The sequence below is a fragment of the Diprion similis genome, chromosome 3 (assembly GCF_021155765.1).
Source record: "Diprion similis isolate iyDipSimi1 chromosome 3, iyDipSimi1.1, whole genome shotgun sequence".
Taxonomy (NCBI): Eukaryota; Metazoa; Arthropoda; class Insecta; order Hymenoptera; family Diprionidae; genus Diprion; species Diprion similis.
In genome coordinates, this window is record NC_060107.1 from 4,165,023 (window position 1) to 4,187,819 (window position 22,797).

General features: G+C 32.6%; 1 protein-coding gene across 1 annotated transcript in view; it reads left to right on the forward strand.

Moving 5' to 3' along the window:
- Positions 1-22,797, forward strand: part of LOC124416815 (WD repeat-containing protein 47) — a 90,633-nt gene that overhangs the window by 23,712 nt on the left and 44,124 nt on the right. Inside the window, exons 3-5 of the mRNA XM_046898166.1 lie at positions 343-709; positions 12,351-12,464; positions 12,671-12,752. Coding sequence (XP_046754122.1) covers positions 343-709; positions 12,351-12,464; positions 12,671-12,752 — 563 coding nt within the window. The remainder of the gene's footprint in view (positions 1-342; positions 710-12,350; positions 12,465-12,670; positions 12,753-22,797) is intronic.

The following is a 22,797-nucleotide window of genomic DNA, read 5'->3' on the forward strand; positions in this document are numbered from 1 at the left end:
CGACCTTTCAAAATTCAAATTTTGAACTGAAACTTTCGGAAACTTTTTTTTTTTTTTTTTTTGTCTATAAAATTATACCGTACCGAGAAAAAAAATTAAAAAAAAAAAATCGATTTTTGACAATTTCTGACGTTTTAAAAAATGTGGAGCGACCTCTGAAAAAATTTTTTTTGAACTGTCCTTTGGATTGGGCTCTTAAAACATCAAAAACTAACATTTTGTCACACGAGACTGGAAAAAAAAAAAAAAATTAGTCGGTTTTTATGCGCCGCCCTAATATTTATATATATATATATATATATATATATGTGTGTTATCACTCTTTTTCTCTCTCTTGTTCAGGGACCAGAGCCGATCCTTCGGCGGCTTCGACCCCGGAAAGGCGGATAGCGGGACGCGAATCCCCGGCTCCTTCCACTGCCAGAAGTTCAAGGAGGGATTCACTTGCGGACAAACCAACCGGGGTGCAACAGAAAATTCCTGAACCCACTTTACCCGTCGGTGTTGCCGCACTCGTTGGACCCGACGGTGAGATTCTTGAACCCAGCTTTAACGGCGACTTGTTCAAGGAGTTTCAGAAGCAAAAACAGAGACTACAAGAAACTATACAGCTCAAGGAAAAGGAACGAGACGAACTTGTCAGACAGTTGACTGCTCCTCTAACTTCTAATCAGGTCAATGCAGCTGATAACAGACTTCAGGATGACACGTGAGTGATGATGTTTTTTATTTATTATTATTATCATATCTTAGGTTATCAATTATTCTTGTCTTCTTTTTTTTTATAATCTGCGATATCTAATTTTGTGACATTGTTTCGGTTTTTGTTCGCGGTATCATTTCTCGTTTTCATTTATCGCTTCCATTCTAGAATATAATTTTGAAATATATTTGCAATTTCGTACAGATCTCGAGATTATAAATTAGGAATAATGTGAAGAAAAAAAAAAAGATATAAATTTTCGGAAGAAATTCTCGTGCGACGAGATTCTTCTCGTTTGTCTTTAACAGGTGTCTAGTTGTCAGTGAAATCTGTAAAATCGGGAATTGTCAGGGAATTTTCACATGTCTGGAAAAACTGGGAAATTTCAAGGGATTCGGACATTCGGATTAGTTTACGATTCTTTGAAATTTAGAAAATTACTCGCCGTACGTGAGAAAATTGAGGGTGTTTAGTTTGAAAAGGGTATAAGTGACAAAAAAATATGGTTTTCGAAAGAATTTTAAGAATCGACAAATTGATTTTGGGCACTATAAAATTTATGAAAAATATAAACAAGTGCTAAAAACAGTAAATACTCTCAGATTAATGTTTTCACATTCAAGTTTCGAAAGAATCTAGCTAATCATAATCTAAAATGCGTAATTTAGTTTATGCAAAATTGAAGTTAAAAAAAAAAAATCCGACACACAAACACCTGATATCTAATTTTCAACAAATTTACACGAAAAAAGTTAATCTTTTCAAGTAAATTTATGTTGAAACGAGTCCTAGAAAATGTCTATTTTCATCTGAAAAACCGGGAAATATCAGGAAATTTGATGTGTGATTAACGCTAGTCACCCTGTTTGATGTTTCAAAAATCTTTTTACAACTCTAATCATCACTCATCGATTAGTTTGTGCGTCAAATTTCTAACACCATGCAAATACTTTTATCGAACGTCTCTGTAACAACGAGTTTTTATATCCCACTTTTGTTCACCGATTCAGGAAACGGTGCCTCGTCACGGTGAGTCTGCACCGTGCTGCTAGTTTTTCTTCCCCCCCTCCCCCCCTCCTTCTCCTTTTTTTTTTGTTACATTCTTTTTTTAATTTTTACATTTTACGCTCGACGTTTCCGCTGCTCGTTCATGTCTACCTCCTTCCTCTTCTATCGTTTACACATTTATATATATATAAATATATATATATGTATGTATGTATATATGTATAAGCTGCAATTGGCAACCTCGTCCGTAATTTTCTCTCCCTCATTTCATAGTCGAGAAAATTACACATTCTATTCTATTCTATTCTATTTGTGCACATCTATAGCGTATTATATACTTGTATATATATATATATATATATATGTGTGTGTAATGAAAATGATGGATTGTTACGATTTTTATTTCCGCCGTTTTGTGTTTGTTCGTTTTTTTTTTTTTTCTTCATTTTGTTCGTAATTCAACGGGTCATAAGAATTACCGACTGTAACAGTAGCGTAAACAGATGTATTTTTTTTCTTTTTTTTTTTTTTTTTGCAATATTGCAATGCCGAAAAATCTAATTTTTGTCAATATCTTGACTTATTTTTTTTTTTCTTCTTCTCTTTTTTTTCAAATTGATATTTTTTTTCCCGTAGTAATCGACTCGTTTGTATTCAATTAACATCGCGGATTTTAATTATGTATGCGGCGATGATGCTCGACGAAATCGAAATTATCAATGGATCGGGGTTCAATGCCATCGTTTAAATACCTACACACTCATAACGTATGTTTATCCTATATATGTATGTATGTACATATATAAATGCGTGCGCACAATCCCTGGCATTCACCGGATGCAGGATGCATCTATATATAATTTATATATATTATGTATAGTACAAAGAAAGCTGCTGAATGTAATGCAGTGTTCATATGTTATCTACAGGGTGTCTCGATTCAATTCACCCAGATGTAAACAGGCTTCGATTCCTCATCCTTTGTGCTACGGTATTCTGAAATAATACATTATCGTTTGATTATATCGTAAGCTGGTGAATTCTTGACGTTGCACTAACTGTAGATACATTTTTCATTTTTCACCCGGTAAATTGTACGCCAGATTTTTGTTGGTACGTTTATATGGAGAATTCCTTGCGAATTCCAGCGACCCTGTGACGTTGAGCAAATTATATTTTTCTGATTCATTTTTGTACGATCGATATTCTTCCAAAAATGAGGAAAAAAAATTTTTCGAACAAGTATTTGGATCGTTTTTTTTTTTTTTTTTTCTTTTTTTGTTTCGGTCCTTCTTCTCGGAATTTCGGAAAAATGAATAATAACTGGCCATCAAGAAAAATTAATATTCATTCATACTAAGGCTTCATATTGTCATCGTATCCGAAACGAGCTCGGTGAGTTGGCATGGAATGCCCCATATACAGTTAGTTGAGTTCGAATTATAACCGATTGCGACGCGGTTGAAAAAATTATGCAAATTGACCAATTTTGCAATTGAAAGTGCGGGTGGTTTTTTTTTTTTGCTGTAGGAAACTAATGGTGAGGAGAAAACAAAAAATGGAATAAAATTACTCTTTTTCTTCTAAGTACAAGATAGATAAAAATCACAAAAGAAAAGAGAAAGAAATCAAATCATTACAACGGAAATATTTGTCGATTTTGTATTTGAATTTGATTGACGAAATAAATAATCAAATAAAAAAAGAAAGAAATTTAAATATTTCTTATTAAAAAATAATAATTAATAACAAACTACAAATCTTAAAGAATTGATCAACAAAGTTTAAAAATGAATATTATTATTTATCGTACTTCTTCTATTTAATTGTCGTATCATAGAAATCGAAATTTATTTATCTCTATAGAAACTCAGAAAAATGTTGATTTTTTTTTTTTTTTTTTTTTGTTGACCTGTCTTAGCAACAGATTTTTACACACCAATCGTATAGGTATTATACATTGTTAAACAGACAATCATGTCGCCGTTGGCCATCATTGAAAATGATTACGAAAGTATAACACAATAATATATGTCACCGGATGCGTTACGCAATCAAGATATTACGATTAAATGGCCGTTGAATTGACACATAGGTAGAGGAGGGTGGGGCAAAGTGGGCAGCTTAAAATTTTTGATATCTCAAAAAATTTGGGGGCAAAGTGGGCCCCCTGAAATTTTTTAAATAACCAGGGATAAAATTAAACACTTGAACTTTTTATTAATTATGAATTATTCGGAAATCATTTACTCGAGTAAAATTGCACAGCTCGTAACGCGAAACGTTTCAATTTGTGCTGTTTACTCTCGACTCGTGAAAGTGAAATAATTTTCTGAACTTGAATTTATGATTATTTTCTCTCGAGAAAGCTAGATAATAATTTAACATAATTATTCGTATGAAAAGTAAACATTTTATTCTGATTCCAAGCATTATTCGTGAAGCACTTGAACTTGAAATATGTAGTGAAACTTGCCTCTTCGTTTTGTCATTTACGTACTTCGTTACAACTTTGCATGCGTGTGTGCACGGTGGCGTGTATTTAGTCTATTACATATATACATATATATTTGACGAAAAAACGAACAAAAAAAAAAGAAAAAAGGAAAACTCGAGGATGAAGTCATACTTGGGGATTGCCGTTACGTAGCCAAAGTTCTCCTCTCGTAAATGAATATATGCATGAGCGACCCGCGTGTGTATATACGAACATACCTATATATATATATATATATATATATGTTAGGTAGGTACATACGGTATACCTGCTATAATTAACGCTACGAATCTGCGTGACAAAGGATCTCCTCTGCAGACTCAACGATCAATTAAAATTTGAATTTATTGTATAATACTTGTTGAATGAAAAGATAACGTGTGAAACGCCTCTTTTTCAAAACTTTGATCCTAAACTAAAGAACATTTTTACCAGCTATATAAAACGCGAAACTTGTTGAGAAAATTTATTTTAAAATGTGTGAAGAGGTTGATTTTTTTTTTCTCTCTCTCTCTTTCTTTCACTTCTCTTAGCTCTTACGTTACTTCCTCAATTTTTTTATTTGTTTGTTTATTTTTTTTCACACTAGCACCTGTACACCATGTGTTTAATAAATTTGTTCGTACAGTGCGCTTACAACATAGCTGCAACTCTGTGATTCGGGGAAAAATTTACCGTAAAACGTGCTGCGCGTTACACCGTTGCTCAAACTAGACAGAAATAGAGAAATATATGTATATATAGAGAGAGAGAGAGAAGATAGAGGCGAGTTGGGTGCTAGTTTTTAAGGCTTTTTGATTAAAATCTCGAGAACGACATAATTCGGAGGTTATGCTGGATGAGCGCAATATATTCCTTACGACGTATTTCTTTTTCCATTTTTGTTATATATATTTATTTTATTTATTTTTTTTTCGTTTTTTTAATTGTTAACTCGCGTCGCGTCATATTTCAAGAATTCATTTATATATAATATCTAATCTATAATATGTATTTACGTATAACGTTTTGGATTTAAAACACTTTATTTACAATTAATATGAATCTGAGTATGTAAAACTCGAAACATGAGTTGCTACTGCATAGAAATAGATTTAAACATTTTTTTATTAAATGTCAAGTTTATTATTATTATTATTCTCAATTGCAATGATAAAGACAAAAGTTACACTCTTTATATTATGTAACGTACATATTCTGAAAATTTCATAATGAATCTATAATACGCAGTAGATATCAGGAGGAAGAAAAAGTTGCAAAAGTTAGCGGAAAGACTTGTTGGAGGAAGCTTGATATTATTATGGATACATTTTATAACTTGGTTGTTACGTGATTGATAGTAATAACGATAATGATAATAATGCTATTATCATAATTGCACGCGGTATGCATGCATGCATAGACAATTGTAATTATCTTACGCAACGATTACGTCTGTAATGCAGGAATAACAAAAAGAAAAAGAAGAAAAAGAAGAATTGAAGCAACAACGATTTCTTCTTTTTCCTTTCTTCTTTGAATTTCATTGAGACACCGGTTTTTTTTTGTTTTTTTTTTTACGAAATTGTAAATTTACAGGAATTTTATGCAATTTGCAATTGTCGGGTTTTCATATCCACGCAGACAGCGATTTCTGTTATTATGTGTACATAACTATAACACCGTGCATCCGTTAATCCGACGCGATGATATCTCTATCGAAATTCAAAACCTCTTTCAGAGTCTCGTAATGCAAAATTTTCAGACGAGACGACTGCTCGCTACTCCGATATTCGACACCACATGTCCCACAGTCGTAAAGTTCAGGGCTAAACATGTAAGTTGAGAATACGTATAGTGTGATAGCAGTTATTTTATTCTCTTACTTACTTAAATACCGATGAAAAACAAGCATTTTTATCGATGCAGAAATTTGCAATTGTACAAGTATTTTAAGAGGAAAATTGAAAAATTTTGCAACAATTGTTGCAACCAAAAATTTGAAGAAAAAAACAAATCTGAGGGGAAAAACTGATTGAATTTGTTTTTGAAAAAGAAAAGGAAATTGGAAATGGTACTTCGAGTTGTTTTTTTTTTTTTTAAGAAACGCAAAAGTAATGATTTTTTCGAAACATGTATTGTTACAGTCACTTTACTGATTATTCAGGCTTAGGAGCGGGGTTGAAGTTCCGAATTTGGAAAGTCTCGAGATCGCCTAATTCCGAATTATTTCGTGGCGAAACTTGAAGTGAAGAAATCAAACTTTTACAAAAGCACGAAGTTTCGAGTAGTCGGAAAGCCGACGGCTCTAAGTTCCGAAATACAAGATTCAGAAAATTCAAGTTACGATAGAACAAAGTTCCAAAAAACAAAGTTTAAAAATTAAAAACGACTGGAGGTAAAGAATCTGATAAATCAAAAATATCGAAAATCCGTAACAAAAGTGATGAAATTTCACCAAATCCGAAACTCTCGGAATTGAAAATCTTCTATCATTCAGATTTTTCAATTTTCTCATTCTCGTACTTTCGGAACTTTGACTTTTCGACATTTTCCTCATTCGAACTTCGACGTATCGTCGAACTTTGACTTTCTCACTTCAATTTCGACGTCGAAAAAAATTCGGAATCCAACGCCTACGAAACTTTTTAAATTCCGAATCCCCCCCCAATAACCCCGGTCTTCTTCCATGAAGAAAAGCCTCAGAGATGATAATCAAAAGTAGATAATTCGTTGCAACCGAGTGCATAGAGCTGCCGGTGTTCGTTGCGCATCGGACGACGCAGAGTGCAGTTGTTGTTGCTGTTTCTGTTTCTGTTGCTGTTGCTGTTCGGCACGAAAACGCGGGTGCAGCAGAGCTCGTGGGGTTCCGTAAAGTCGTCATCCGTCTGCACGAACGGACTCGAACAGCGACGCTTCAGAACGCAGTCAGCTGCTTCTGTCCTGTCAGAAAGACTCCGGCTACTCGCCACTCGCTTGGCTGTCAGTCGGCGCAGTGTTATTCAGTAATTCTACTTATACTAACCGATAGTCGTCCAAATCCAATCTCAGTGATAACCCGGTTCGTCGTTCATCATCAGCCTGTCACGTTTCGATTCTACCAAATTCGTGGAGTTCGGTGAATTTCATTTTTTCTCTCGCTTTTGTTTTTGGTAATTTTGAATTTTTAAACAGGCGAACGACGCTAGTAACTTTTTATTGCTTTTTTCTCATCCGCGATCACGGTCGAAATCGGTTAGTCGAACACGATTTTAAAGAGACTTTTTTCTTCTATCATTTCTCTGTGAATTATTATTATTCTTATTATTTATCTATTTTTTATTTTTTTTTATTTTTTTTTATTTCGTGAAAAATTCAGTGATTAATTTGGTTTTAGAAGTGCACAAGTTTTTATGTTTTTATGGTTGATTTTTTTTTTTTTTTCTTTCATTGTTACCGATTCGAACGCGTTTCGCTTCGATTTTTACATCCTCGAGCCGTTTTTCATTCGACAATCAAAGCAAGCAAAAAATGGTGTAAAATAATTATGACCGTGTTGCGGTGACGGTTTTAAGAATTGTAACAGATAGCGATTAGTTGCTGTTATACTTACGTCTTTATAGATTATATATAATTACTGTTCAACTCGAGTATGTCTATAATTCAGATTTATGTATCACGTTGTTGCTCGTTATTCCGACGCTTCATTGACCGCAAAAACTTGTGCAGCGTATAATTGCAGGAGAAACAAATGCAGGATAATGCGATTCTTGTAGGTGACGTGATCTCGATTATTATTCATCGTATTCAGTAATTCTGGTGATTGACGTATGAATAATAATTCTGTGCAGTGATACGTTCGTTTCAAATTTACAAGTTTATACTTGTCTCAAGCATGCAGTGAATAGTGTTAAATAAATTACTATGAAATCGTTTTCGTTTTCTTTTTTTTTTTTTGTCATTTCTTCTTTTTTTGTTCAATAGGTAAACGCATTTACATGAATTTACTAGTGAAAATATTATACAGTACTTGTACAGTGTTCTGAAGTTGGAGTTTTTTTTTTTTTTTTGTCTTTATTTTTACATCTTGCAGACACAAAATGACGATTTAAAAGAAATTCAACGAAAGTGTGTGATAAAATATTTTTGCACAAGTGAAAAAGAAGAAACGAAAGAAAGGAAAACCGGATTTTGATTATTAGTGCGTCGGGGAGGGGAGAGGAATTGACGAATTAACACTGACCGTGATAAATAAATACCGTGATAAATATTATCAAATTTTCCACCTAACATATTGGAATATGATGTACCACAAGCCGACGACACCGCGTTTTCGTATAGCGGAACGTGTCAGCGTCTCCGTAAACACTCGGCCGGTGTACAGTAAGCAAAACAGTCACACAAGCACCTGTAGCAGCCGAAGTGTTTGCTCAACGCCGCCATGTGTTACACGGTAAATTTTACACTCTTTCATAGTTTTACTCGGGCTTTCCACGTTGTCGTTATTATTATTATTATTATTATTCAATATGTGCGAGTTTACACATTTATTCTTAGAAAGGGAAATATGGATATATTTAGGTCGAATTGGCATGGAATATCCCATATATATATATGGGATATTCCATGCCAATTCGACCTTGGTAATAGCTCGCCAAATCTGAGAAATCAAGGGTAAAACCCAGGTCGAATTGGCGTCGAATACTCCATATGTGTACATGTATAAGTCGAAGAATCACTTCAGACAATCCGAAGAGTCGTTACTAGTGTAATTATAAATAATTTCTCAGTCGCGTTCAATGAAGTGAACGAAAGTTATTTAAACTCGTCGAAAGTCACGTATAGAGAGTAATTCATTAAATAAGAACTAATTTTCAATTCTCCGTAACAGTTAATTCTATACTTGTAGTAAGTCGTTTCAAGCAATTCAGTCAAGTCATGCGGAAATTGATACGAACTCACGTTTAACCTCTTGCTAAGTCACTGGTTTTTTTTTTTTTTTTTTTTTTTTCCCCTTGTATTTAACTATATTTTTTTTTTACTAAACTAACTTGTTTTTTCTTCTTAATTAACAATATCAAGACCTCGCCATTGAAATACGCGACAGGGAAAATCTGGGACCGACTGAAAGAATGTCGATCCACTGATTAGCCTGACCGACTAAACGAGACGTTGAGTCATATATCCGTTGAACAAGCTTCACGGCTGTTTATACTCCAGGAATTTTGTTCTCTAACAATGGGCAGGTATTTCAATCGTGTGTTATGCAGTGCACAAGCTAATCTCCCACCGAACATCGTGACGCAGCTGTTGCTTATCGTTGTACGTACGTAGGTATATACGTTATGTACGAAAGGCGAAGCATAAGTTGCGACAAACAGACCTTTTAGCTGAATTGAAAATAGAATTTGTAAAAAGCAAATGATTAGTTTAGGTTAGGTTAGGTTAGGAAAATAGAATTTGTGAAAAGCAAATGATTAGGTTAGGTTAGGTTAGGTTAGGAAAATAGAATTTGTGAAAAGCAAATGATTAGGTTAGGTTAGGTTAGGAAAATAGAATTTGTAAAAAGCAAATGATTAGTTTAGGTTAGGTTAGGTTAGGAAAATAGAATTTGTGAAAAGCAAATGATTAGGTTAGGTTAGGTTAGGAAAATAGAATTTGTAAAAAGCAAATGTTTAGGTTAGGTTAGGTTAGGAAAATAGAATTTGTGAAAAGCAAATGATTAGGTTAGGTTAGGTTAGGTTAGGAAAATAGAATTTCTAAAAAGCAAATGAAAAATGGAAAGTTGATGGTTAGGTTACGTTAGATTAGGTTCGGTTACGTTAGGAAAACAGAATTTGTAAATAGTAAATGAAAAGTGGAAAGATAATGGTTAGGGCTCGGATGAATACATGCATTAAAGATCACAAAATATGTAGATATAATATAGACTTAAAAAAGTCAAATATGTAAGAAAGAATAACAACTATCATCTAGTATAATAGAATACACTTCAAAATAAATAAATTATGTTTAAATAAAATGTCTATAGTTGTTATTTTCTACTACATGTTTTCGTTCTTTAAGTCTATATTATATCTATATCTTTTGTGATATTTAATACATATTCATCCTGGCCCTAGTAATAATAACATGAAATTACCTGCGTGGCGCGAGTAATTATTGCAAACAAATCACGCCTCCTCTTTGACTAATGACCTCCTAGAATCCCAGATCTCATACAGATATGACCCCCGGAATTTTGAAAGCGAAAACCGTAGATTCGCGTCTCAACCTTGGGTACCGCATCCACCTCACCCCTCAACTCTGCGAATTAGTAGAAAAACTATTGAATCGGATCAAAATTACAAGGCTTAATTCATTCCCAAACGTTCCGATTGTAAAAATATTAGAAAAGAATTAAAAAAAATTTCCATTCATTGCTCATAGTTGTTTAGTTTCATTTTCGTCACGTATGTAGTTGTTGTTGCATTTTTTTTTTTTTTTTCATCACAAACGACACTGTTGGAAATTTTTTTTTTTCTCGTTTCTTACCGATTTTCATCCTTAACTTTTATACTCCAGACGACCGGAAGTATTCGCAAAAATTCTCAAACAATCGGTACAAATCCTTTTATCTCGGTGTTGTTTTTTTTCTTTCTTGTTTTCGTTTTCTTTTTTCCTTTTCTTCCACCATTACTCCGAGGATTCGAATGTAACTTGACAACGGTCGTTTATTTTCTCAGCGTGTAATCCGCTGGAATTCAATGCTCGGCGTTACAGGCGGCACATGCATGCGGACGTGGTTGCAGGGTAACGGGCTTTTCAACTTTTCTATAAAAATTATTCTTACATGTATATACATACATATATACACACACCTTTCGGTACGCGATTCATGGTACAGTTAAAGTAGAAGAAGAAGATGACGATGATGATGATGATGATGATGATGGTGATCATGCGACTATATATACGCCCGTAGGAACTATTCGAAGCATAATATAACCTCTATAATACAGTAAGTAGTATAGATTGTTAAGCCAGAACTGCTGTCGGTTTCAAGCTGGTCGCGCGTTTGCAGATGTTCGAAACGGAAAAGGAAACGGAAATCCATTGTGATGCACGAGGCGTCTCGAATATTTGATTATTTTTTTTTATTCATTCTATAATAGCTTTGTGAATTCCCCAAATTTTTTATTTATTTATTTATTTATTTATTTATTGATTTATTTGTGGTTTTATTTTCTACTTCGTGACGTTTAAGAGCGATCAACAAACTTCTCAAGATCAGAAATAAACGCTGTAAATTTTCAACTACCTACGCGTTAGTTTTTTCTAAAAGAAAAAACAAAGCAGAATTTTATAAATTCAAAAGCGGTAATATTTGCTGGATAAAATTGTGTGAAAAAGATCAGTGTCATTAAATTGTTTATCGTTTTATTCCATAACAAAAATATTATTTATCATACTAATCAGATTTTAAACTTGCTCGTCGTTGCAAGTATACCAACATATATTCGAAAGTATGAATAAGTATTATATGTTTATAATTAATACAAAAGGCGGTAACAGTTACGCATGAATGAACGCGTGGAATTGAACAAGATTTTCTTGTGCAAGCCCACGATTTTACATGTTACGCGTATGTGTAACATCGTAACAACCTGATGCACGTACGAATGATGAATTTTTTTTTGATAGTCGCCATGAAAATATTATGCAGGATGACGAAAAAAAAAAAACTCTTAATATATCATTTCCCGTTTAAATAACGCAGGAAAATTTGATATTTTTTTCTATTTTGTAATTTTATTTCTCAACAACGGATTGGCGTATTTTAAAGAGCAATACATATTTTTTTAGAAAATTGAAAGATCTACGAAAAAGGTCTCCAGCGATTTTTTCGTGAATCTACTGGTTCAAAAGTTATTTGAGGTTAAAAATTATTTATGTCAAATTTGGCGATTTTTTTCATTTTCACTATGAAATAATGGTTGAAAAATGAAAAAGAAATATAACATTTTTAAAGTTAATGTTATCTTTTTTATTTAAACATCGAAATTTTCCCTGAAATTTCGAAATACTTAACAAGAAATAAGTTTTCAACGTAAACTATTGTAAAAAATGTATATATTTTTCCTTTAATTATTATTCAGTATCATTTTTTTAATCTTTCAATTTTCGTTTATATTCTGTTTTCAGGATGAAACAACCTTTGAACAGCAAAGGACCGTCGCCTGTTCATTCAAGCACACCGAGCAGATCGGGAATCCAGTCGCCAAAACCAGCCACAAATGGAACGACGGATCCCTTGTCGTAAGTATATATATATATATATGAAATTAAAAGAAAGTATTCAAAAAATTTAAGAAGAAAGGAAAAATATTGTAATTTGTCCTTTAGAATCTTAATGTCGTTTTTATATTTTACATTTTATTTATCTTTTTGTGTCGTTTCGTTGTTTTTCGTTTTGTGTGTGTGTTTTTTTTTTTTTTTTTTAACCATATACATATATTTTACAGACGACAGAACTCGACTTCGAATAATTTCTACGACCAAAGACTACAGGATGGAATTTACGATATTTTGAAATCTGGGGTCAAGGTAAGATCAATCATCAATGTACTTTGCCTTTCGTTTTTACCTGTCAATTTTCCGTATGATTACACTTTAGTGCGTACGTGAAAACGTGATAAAACCGTCGACGTTTCTGCGTACGATGAAGAGATCGCCGGGGGTTACGACGTTGAAACGTGACAATTAAAGAACGTGTATAGAAAAAGGAGTCAACGATCCCTGTGTACGATCGGTGTATATATTCACGATTTTACGAGGGCTTTAGAAACGCGTTCGTAACGCGTTGTGAAGAAAAATACGTCTTGTAGAAAGGAATAAAAGAGAGAAAATGAAAAAAAAGAAACAACCGTGTACAAAAAAAATTAGGTCGACGTTTTTTTTTTTTACGCTTCTTCTTCTTCTTCACGCTGCAGTTGCAGTTCTTATCTTTATTATTATACAGTAGGGTACCGTACATGCGGAAAATGGAATCAAAGAGTTCATTCAATGTATTTGTATCTTTAACAAGTTTAAAATATCGATCTCTTATATTATAACAGTTTTTATGCCAAAGTATATTATGATAAAAAAAAAGAAAAAAAAAAAAAAAAATCGAACAAATTTTATCACTCGAAGCGAAGATTTTATTATTTCGAAATACGTTGTTAAAGGTTTGGTGTTAACGATGAGAGATAATTAATTGAACGATCAGGCACGGAGGAGAAATTTAACCACGCCTGTTAACACAATTACCGTAATAATTGAACCTCATTCCTAATTAATACTCCATTTTTTACGCCATATGTGGTAATTGGTATAACTAACAGTAATCGTCGACCTTGTGACGTTCCTGATCTCGTTTCGTATACCTTATCATTGGATTATCGTCGATCGACTTCCCTCCCATCGATCTTGTAACTAAAGTCCAAACTGCAAATTGCGGTGCAATTAAATTGACAAATCATTATTGTCGATGTGAGTTATGTACTTTTAATACAGACGTGGATTACTCGTGTTAAAGAGAGAGAGAGAGAAAAGGAGACGAAAAAATCACATTCAACGTATCGTGAATTCAATAACTATTTTTGGATGCAGATAATACAGGGAATGTGCTTTTAGTCTCGGATGACTAACGGCGATAACAAGAAACTTTTTTTCATCTTTATCTCGACGTGGTGTATTGCTTAAAATATGTGTAACACATTTTTAACTATGTAAACACGTAGAGGAATTTAAGATTGGGGATAAATATTTTTATAGCTTGTCTTTTCCATTTACTTGTACTTGGTATGTTTTTATTATACGCTGTAAGCTTTTGGGGAATTTTCACAAATTCTCTTTTTGATAATTTGAAAATTGAAACTTTAGTAGATTGTAAAGAAAAAGGATTTTCTATGAATTGTATAGATGTTTTAAACATTGGTTTACGTTTTTAATTGCGATGATTTATTGTCAGAACAATTCGTATTATTGAAAATATTTGGTTGAGGGAAGTTTACCAGTTATTGAAAATTTTATTCTTTAGAATTATAAATTGACGGCATAAATTGTGAAGTTCTTGATGACTAAAACCAATTGCTGGTGGATCATACACTAGAAATTAATTTTTTGGAATCTTAGAACTAAGGATCGAACAGATACAACCAAAACTGGTCAATTATATTTGGACAGGGTCAATAAGTGAAACACTCGCCCTACTTTAAATGCATCAATCGCCATTTGCAACTATTTTTTCAACACGTTTATAACCGATTTGGACTCGGAAGGTTGAATTGTTTCTAAGAATGGATGCGATGATTCGATTCGTTGTACGTATTAGGAAACTAGAGAAATACCGACAAAGGAAAAATGGACTGGCTTTTCAAATGCATCCAGAGAAATTTTAACGTTTTATTTATAACTTTAACGTTGTATTTTCGATCCTTAAACCATATTATTTGGCTGCAATAACGAACGGAACGACGAAGGACTCCTCAACAGCTTAATTTCGTCGAAATTTAAAAGAATCGACGCAGAATTCAACGGTTGTATAAATTTTCAATTATCAGCATCGTTATTCTCGTGTAAAATGAATCACTCCAAATTCCTACTTACCATGCAGAGACTCGGTCATGGTTGTTTTCCCTATTTAGCTATTTTTTTTCTCCCTCAGACGTGTTACAATTCCGCAGCGTTGATAATTAAATCAGACCGAACCGCGATTCCTTGTTTGCAAGAAAGTCGCGTCACATATTTTTCATCTCCTTGAATTCTTCGTAGACTATTTTCCTTCTAAAGAATATTCTTCATAAAAATCCCTACATTACCGGCACAGCCGGAAAAAAGCACAGACACAAACCTTTTTCAAGAACGTTTGAGGGCGGATGTTATCCACACTCTGGGTGACTTTATCGACCATCGGTAAAAAATCTTCCAAAATTACGCACCGCGTTACCACATGGTATTTATCCTCGTCAGATAAAATTTCCAAGATTCACGATTTTGCTTTTTACCTTCATCGGAAGAAATCCTCCAGAATTGCGAATAACTCGCGTCACATATTTTTCATCTCCTTGAATTCTGCTTAGATTTTTCTTTTAATATTCATTTATTGTTTTGATTTATACAAGTAGTTATATATTACGAATACACGTGTTATATTGATGACAAATTACACGGTTGAAGCCCACACGAAAACATCGAGAAAAGGAGATGAATAAAAAAAAAGAAAAAAAAAAAAAAAAATACCAGCGCATACAAACGTTCGGTCATCACTTTAATAATAACGACTGACGTTACATCGTTTTTTTCGCATAATATAATTTCTCAATGCGCGCATTATTGTGCAATTAATTTTAAAAAAAAAGTGCTAAATAATTTTTAATCCCACGATTATTTTGCACGCGGTAAAAAAAAAAGTACTTCATTACGTGCAGTATGTTTATAAAATCTTCGTTATTATCGTATTATTGTTGATTGTTCTTAGAGCCTAAAATGGCAAGGATATATATGTATGTGGGTGCAGAATCGAATGGCGACGCTGATTAATTATTATTCAAAGCTTCGTTCGCTAATCGCCGGCTTTTATATCCTATCATCTTCTAGTTTCGTGATGAATATGAATAAGAAGACTTGATTCAAATGGCTCGAAATCTATGGGGGCATCATCAGTGACGATTGTAGATGACGGTTATACATTTCCTCATCTCTGAAACCTTAATTAACAAAATTCAACTACGTGTTATTGGGCACTTATGCAAAAGTTCAAAATGTGGGCGCGCGATTTTTGCCACATTTAGTTTCTTGTCCATTTTTTTTTACACCCGCGCGTCAATTAAATATCACCGAAACTACGTTCTAACATATTTTATATTGAAAAAATTGCTGACCGTCTGTAATATAAATCAAAATTGAAGGATAATTAATCGTATATAATTTATAATTTTCTTTTTTTTCGCTTCATCTGTTTTCTTGTCAATGCGTAAAACGAAATTATGTCATAATTTTTACCTTCGATTCTTTGAAGTTGTAAACTTTTAAATTTACCAAATATCATAAATATTATAAATTTAATGAAAAATTATTTGACGCCGGTCAATTTGCGATGAAATTGAAAACGAATTGATAACAATATGTTTATTATTTAACGATCGGTACGAAAGTATACGTTTAAAGCGTTCGCACTTGTACCGAGTTTTTTTCTCTCTTCCTTTTTTTCCTTTATTTATTAATTTTTTTTTATTTTTTTCTGTTTTTTACTCCCGCTGTTTGTTCGGTTATTGAATTACACACCTTAGATATAATAACCAGGCGTTGGTTTTCCACCCACGCGGTGGTCGCGCGTCGCCGCCGGTTCACCTTGGCAAGACGATACGCATGTGTTGATTAATTCGTATATACGCGTTACGTGCGTCGAACAAAGACGTAAAAGAAGGAAAAAATGAATAAAAAAATTCCATTCAAAAACAGAATTTCAGAAATCGAGCAGAATGGATGAAAAATAATTACATACTCGAAATAGAAAATTAAACGACAATCGGAATCGGGTTAGATTATCAGGTTTTTTGAAATATTTTGAAAGAAACTTGATGCGGAATTTTATTAAGTCTAACTACAATTTATTGATATTTTTCAATTTTTCATACGCATATAGCAGAGATTATAATATGCAATTTATTCTTGCGTTGATTTTACTTTCATCACGTTTACTTCGTATTTAATTGTTAGTTTTAAGATTTATATTTATACATTATTGCTAGTTTTATTTTCTGGTTTGTTATATTTTCAATGGATATTTTACAATAACCGTTTGTTTGACTGAGAAATGGACAAATAATTACCGATTCGATTGTCGCGTAAGTGCAAAGTTTCCTGGAGATTATAACAAGAATGTGAAAATACGTTGTAAGAATATTGCAAAGTGGGAAAAATTTTGTTGATGATAATTTTTTTTTTTTTTTTTTTTGCACCGATTTTTGCGGAAAGTGGTAAATAAATGAATTTTCTTTGTTCATGGATCCAATCAACGTCGTGGAATAATTATACGATCTTCGCTATGCGGTGCGTGATTTGACGGTTAATTATTAATCGATGCGAGTGACGTTTCGCGATGTTCTTTTCTGGCATCGTAGAATTATAGTTATAGGGGTATACCTACGTGTTGGGAATGACGAATCGTTATGTTAGACGCGTCGCAACGGACGATCGATCGATGATCTATCGGCTAAGAATAAGTAAAATATCATCCAAGCGCCAGCTGTCTCAGAGTTTATAATTAATTGTTGTTGAACATGATTAGCGGGGCGGAGTTGAAACTCTACATTTTTCATAAGTCCCAGGGGCGTAAATTGCGTTTTTTTTTTTTTTTTTTTTTTTTTTTTTGATTCACGCGATAATCCCGAAAAATTTAACCAGCAATTAAAAAATGTTCGAAAGTATGCGAGAAAATAATTATCATAACGAGATGCATGTAAATAAGAAAATAAAAAATATAAAAATAATTTTTTTTTCGAGTCACCGGGCGGATGAAATAAAATTTATGCATGTAATCTAGACTTTTAGGTTAATCAATTAACTATAATAACTCTTGAATAATTTACGACGCGTTGCAATTCCCCATTCGAATCTGTCATGCACGTGTTTGTATATTTATCGCAGAATAAGATAATCTGCAAGACTCGGTTAAACGTATTCGTGTAAAAAATAAATAATAAAAATAACCAAAAATTCATCGAGTGTGAAAAATTCTTCAACGTATGGATGTGCATTTACTATCTAAATGTAGGCCGTTTAATTGGAGCTACTCGAGACTAGAAATACCGTTCCGATTGCGAACCGCAATGATTGCAGAAGATCGGTGGGTATGCGCCGCACGTCGGTAAAGTAGGTACCTACTTTATAAACACGAAACCGGAGTAATTCGCAGTTATTCGAATCCCCAAGAATATTTTTTTTTGTTAATTTACTCTTTCAGTTTAACAGATACCGATTTCAAATATCAGTCAGAGAAAAAAAATCGTAATAAACTTGTAGACGAATGAGATAAACGAGGAAAATCCTCGATATTCTACAAAATTTTCACTCCCATTCCTATCAATTGGGAAAAGGAAATGAGAGTCCAGAAGTGAAATCGTATCGATTATTTAAATCGTCGTTATAACCTTAGACCTCGAGTCCTCGATCAAGGCAACGCGAGGAATTTACCTGCATCCAGGTAAACACGGTGTCCTGGTTTTCCTTGGCTAGTTTACTTTTTCACTTTATAATTCAACGCTGCTGGGAGGAAAAAAAAAAAAAACGGTAGCATAAATGATGAGTAAAGGAAATAAAAATGTCTAACGGTCAGACCGAGCCGCAGTTAGAATACGTAGTCGATCGAATCGGTAACGCGTTCAAGTTATTACGTTGGGAGCAATGGGTGTAATACACTTATACCATCCCATGCAGGATACTCGGATAATCGAGGCGAAATACAGTCTTTAGGCATTCCACGATCCGTGACATTCTGCCATGTTTTTATGTATGCATGTATCTGTGAATACCGATTTCTAATCGCGAAGACAATATTGTCTACCCCGTGATCAGTTTTATTCGCGAATTAGCGCGAGAGTTGAATTTTTATACGTTTGCAAATTTTTCGTACTTTTCGATATTGAGTATTTCATCTTTTTTTTTTTTTTTACTCCTTCTTTGTTCAAGAAGATCGATCCAATTGTTTTCTCAGGATTGAATTACGGGTGATTTTTTTTTTTTTTTGTCTTTTCTCTAAAACGAAGATTTATTTTTGCTTGGATTAGAAATTCTTAACAAATTTTAGAAATAATATGTAAATAAAAATATGTTATTTTATTAATATTTCAATTTCGATGTAGACGGTTTACGATGTAGGTTTATATACTATATATATATGTATATTTTTCGAAATAAATTTCTGATCACTTTAGAGTAAGTTTGTATCTAATTTATAATCGTTGAAATGTTTTTTTTTTTTTTTTTTTCTATTTCTATTTAGAGGAAAATTCGAGGTATTATATTTCTAATTGGTGAAAGTTTGCATTGACCGAAATTTTTTAATTACTGTGATACGACGAGAAGGAAATATTTGCAAAAGAGGAAAGAATTTGTCCTCGATAATTGTTCCATATTCACTGCACTCGAATTTCGGTATCAGTTTATACCTAATACGTCTATATACAGTATACACGTATAGGTATACATATACATATAATGTGAAAGTGTCACCGATGTGCGAAATCGGTTTTTGCGGTTTATTCAATTGCATGAATGCGAATGCCGACGTCGTTCGCGTGTCCCACTTGGCTGCAGCCAGTGAAACTATGTATATTGTATATATATATATATGTATATAGTACATATAGGTATAGGATATGTACATTAGGGTGGTCGTTACATGGTTTTTTTTTTTTGTAAGTTCAATGCTGGATGATCGCAAATCGGTTTCAGGTATAAAAAAAGCATATCTTCGTTTTATTTTTTTTCTAGAAAAATCAATCATTTATTATCATCAATAATTCCCTCACAAATTTTCAAATTAATCGAGTCATGTAAAAAAAAAAAAAAAACGTGTCTATTGTACACACTTCGGAGTATTTTCTGGAATTTTTTTTTTTTTTTTTTTTCACAAATCTAAACTGATGTATCGACCGAAAAAAATTATTTTCGTATAATTTTGATGAAAATGATCATTTTTTCAAATCGAAAAATTACATAACAAAATTTTTTACATAGTTTATATAAAACTGCAACATATTTGTATGAAATATTTTTCTGTTCAATCGTATGCTTTGAAGATAAGCTGAAAAAATGCGATCAAAAAATTTTTAAAACATTTATACTACTCTTTTTTATATAATTAAACAATTTGACGAAATTTAAATTTTTTCGAGATCTTGGACAACTTTTTGACCGTTCGACGTAATTATTCCAGTAAATTATTTATCATTATATCAACGAGGATTTTCTTTCACCTTAATCATACTATATATATCACGTATATTATGTATTATATTTTTTATACTCAGAGTCTTATTTTTGTTTTTTCGATCTTTATTCTGGCAAATTTCTTTCGTCACTTACGTACGCGATATTCTTGGAAAACGTTGATCATCGCTTTACCACCATCCAGTCAATTAGGAAGGTAAATTAGCCTTAGTTTATGCGCATTAAGCATAATCAGATTACCGCGATAAGGCAAAATAACGAGCAAAATAACGCATTACGCCATTCGGTAACATCAATAGGCAGCTTTGTGTTACGGGCGTGTGTAATACCGGGAATAGATAAAGGAAGAGAAAATAAGTAAACCGTGAAAAAATGTCGACCATTCGTTTTTTTTTTTTCTTCTTCTTTTTTTTTTTTTATTTTTTATTCTCATCATTCGCGTGGGAATAATTATTATTATTATATCAACTTTACGATAGTTTTTATATATAGAAGTGTAAATGTAAGGTGTGAGTAAGGTTTTATCAAAACGTGAATTTAATTTAGTTTTATTCTGATTCGTTATCCGTTTTCGGTTTTTATTGCTTAGCTTTTTCACGCTTTTTCCGAAATTTATGCATGTATTTATAATATTACAAGAATGATTTAGATTTATCGGATAAACGGGGCACTTCGTCCAACGAACATCGTTAAATTGCTTAATAGAAAGAAGAAAAAAACGTGTTAACAGCGGATAATTCAGCATCAAGAATTTTTCAGTGGCGGGGATATTTAATTACAGTTTCGTTTTTTTTTATTTTTATTTTTTTTTTATACATATTTTTCAAAATTTTTCTAAACACGATTAATTGAGGTATCCGTATATATTTTTTATTATTTTTATCATCAATGAAGAAGTTTAAAAACGATGAATCTTTTTCCATCGTCTAGAGAAAAAGCGAAATAATATAATTTTTTTTATAAAAATTACGATTGATTTTTTCTAGTCAAATTTTTCGAACATACAGATGTAGGTAATTTAGGGTGGTCCTTATTTAAGGTGTTGACGAATCTTTGCCGCTCCATCCCCCAAATCAACTTCGAATAATTAAAAAACAATTACCTAATTTTTTTAAATTTTTATCTCAACTCTAAGATAGTTCTCTTTGTGGTCGAAGTTTCTTATAGAAATAACATGGGAAAAACTTTTTTTCTCAGTATATATTTTATTGTAAAAGTAATGATGTTGAAAAAAAATTTGTAACCGTGAGGTTTTAGTCGGCATTAGTGCTACTGTCTGGGAGAAAAATTCACATAATCATCTCACGCAATCTCAACGAATCGCACACCCTCGAAATCTGACTTTTTTTTTGCATTTAGAGGAAATGCAATTCGTCTAGATTTGCTGGTATCGTGATGTACATTTTTTTCCAGATAGTAGCACTAATCCTCACTAAAACCTCGTAGTAACAGATATTTTTTTAAATATTACTACTCTTGCAATAAAATATATACCGAGGAAATAAGTTTTTACCATGTTATTTCCATAAGAAACTTCGATCACAAAACTGACTATCTCAGAGTTGATCTAAAAATCTTAAAAAATTAGGCAAGTGTTTTCGAATTATTTGAAGTTGATTTGAGGGTTGGGGCGGCAAAAATTCGTCAACTTGCCCTGAATATGGATCACCATAACTGTTATACGTATATATTATGCTTAAAAGACGTAATATCTGATTGCATAAAATTCTATAACCTCACCTTAATGTCTAGGTAATAAATAGAATTCATATTCGAGTTGCGTTGTAATTTCTTACGGTACTTGAAAAAAATATTACCATAATATTCTCGTCGATTTTTAAAGTATTCGTTCCGTTTGTTCGTGACAAACAGCTGAATGATGATGATGATGATGATGATGAAATTTACGATCTATCGTGTACATACATATATACATACACATACCTACCGTACATTCGTAACTAATGACGATATCGCTAACCCATATAACTTTACCTATAGATACATATGTGTATATATATAGATCTATGTATGCCTAGATGTAATAGCACGTGAATTGGCTATATTACTCATCGCCAAACGTGTCCATATTATCGACACACAGTCGACCTTGGCGAAAATTTTCAGGTGAGAAGAAGATTTATCTATATATGGTTATTTGCTTCGAGAATTTTATCTCTTGTTATTAACACAAGTTTTAAAAACGCGATTAGCGTATCTCCACTACTTTTCGAATCCGACAACACAACTTCCGGCAACACGAAAAGCCTTCAACGATATTGCAAAACGTAATTTAATGGCAAATATCTTAATCGCTGGATCGACGATTCGGCTTGTAATTAAATCAAATGACTGCGCATCTAACGATGCCAATGAATAGAATAACAACAACAACAATAACAATCATTCAAAGGTTCACATTTCGGAATCCGATTTAGATTTTGATAAATATCAGATAAATTATCGTTATAGTTTAATATTTTTTTTTTTTTTTTTTGTTTTTTCCTCTTTCAATTCGTAAGAACGTGATTTATCTATGATCCAGATCTAATCGAAGTTTTACCCAGTACGTAAGGCAAACCTCTCGATCAGCTCTGACACGTCTTATTAGCTTGTGAATAGATTTTATAATCCTGCATATTTTTACTCATCA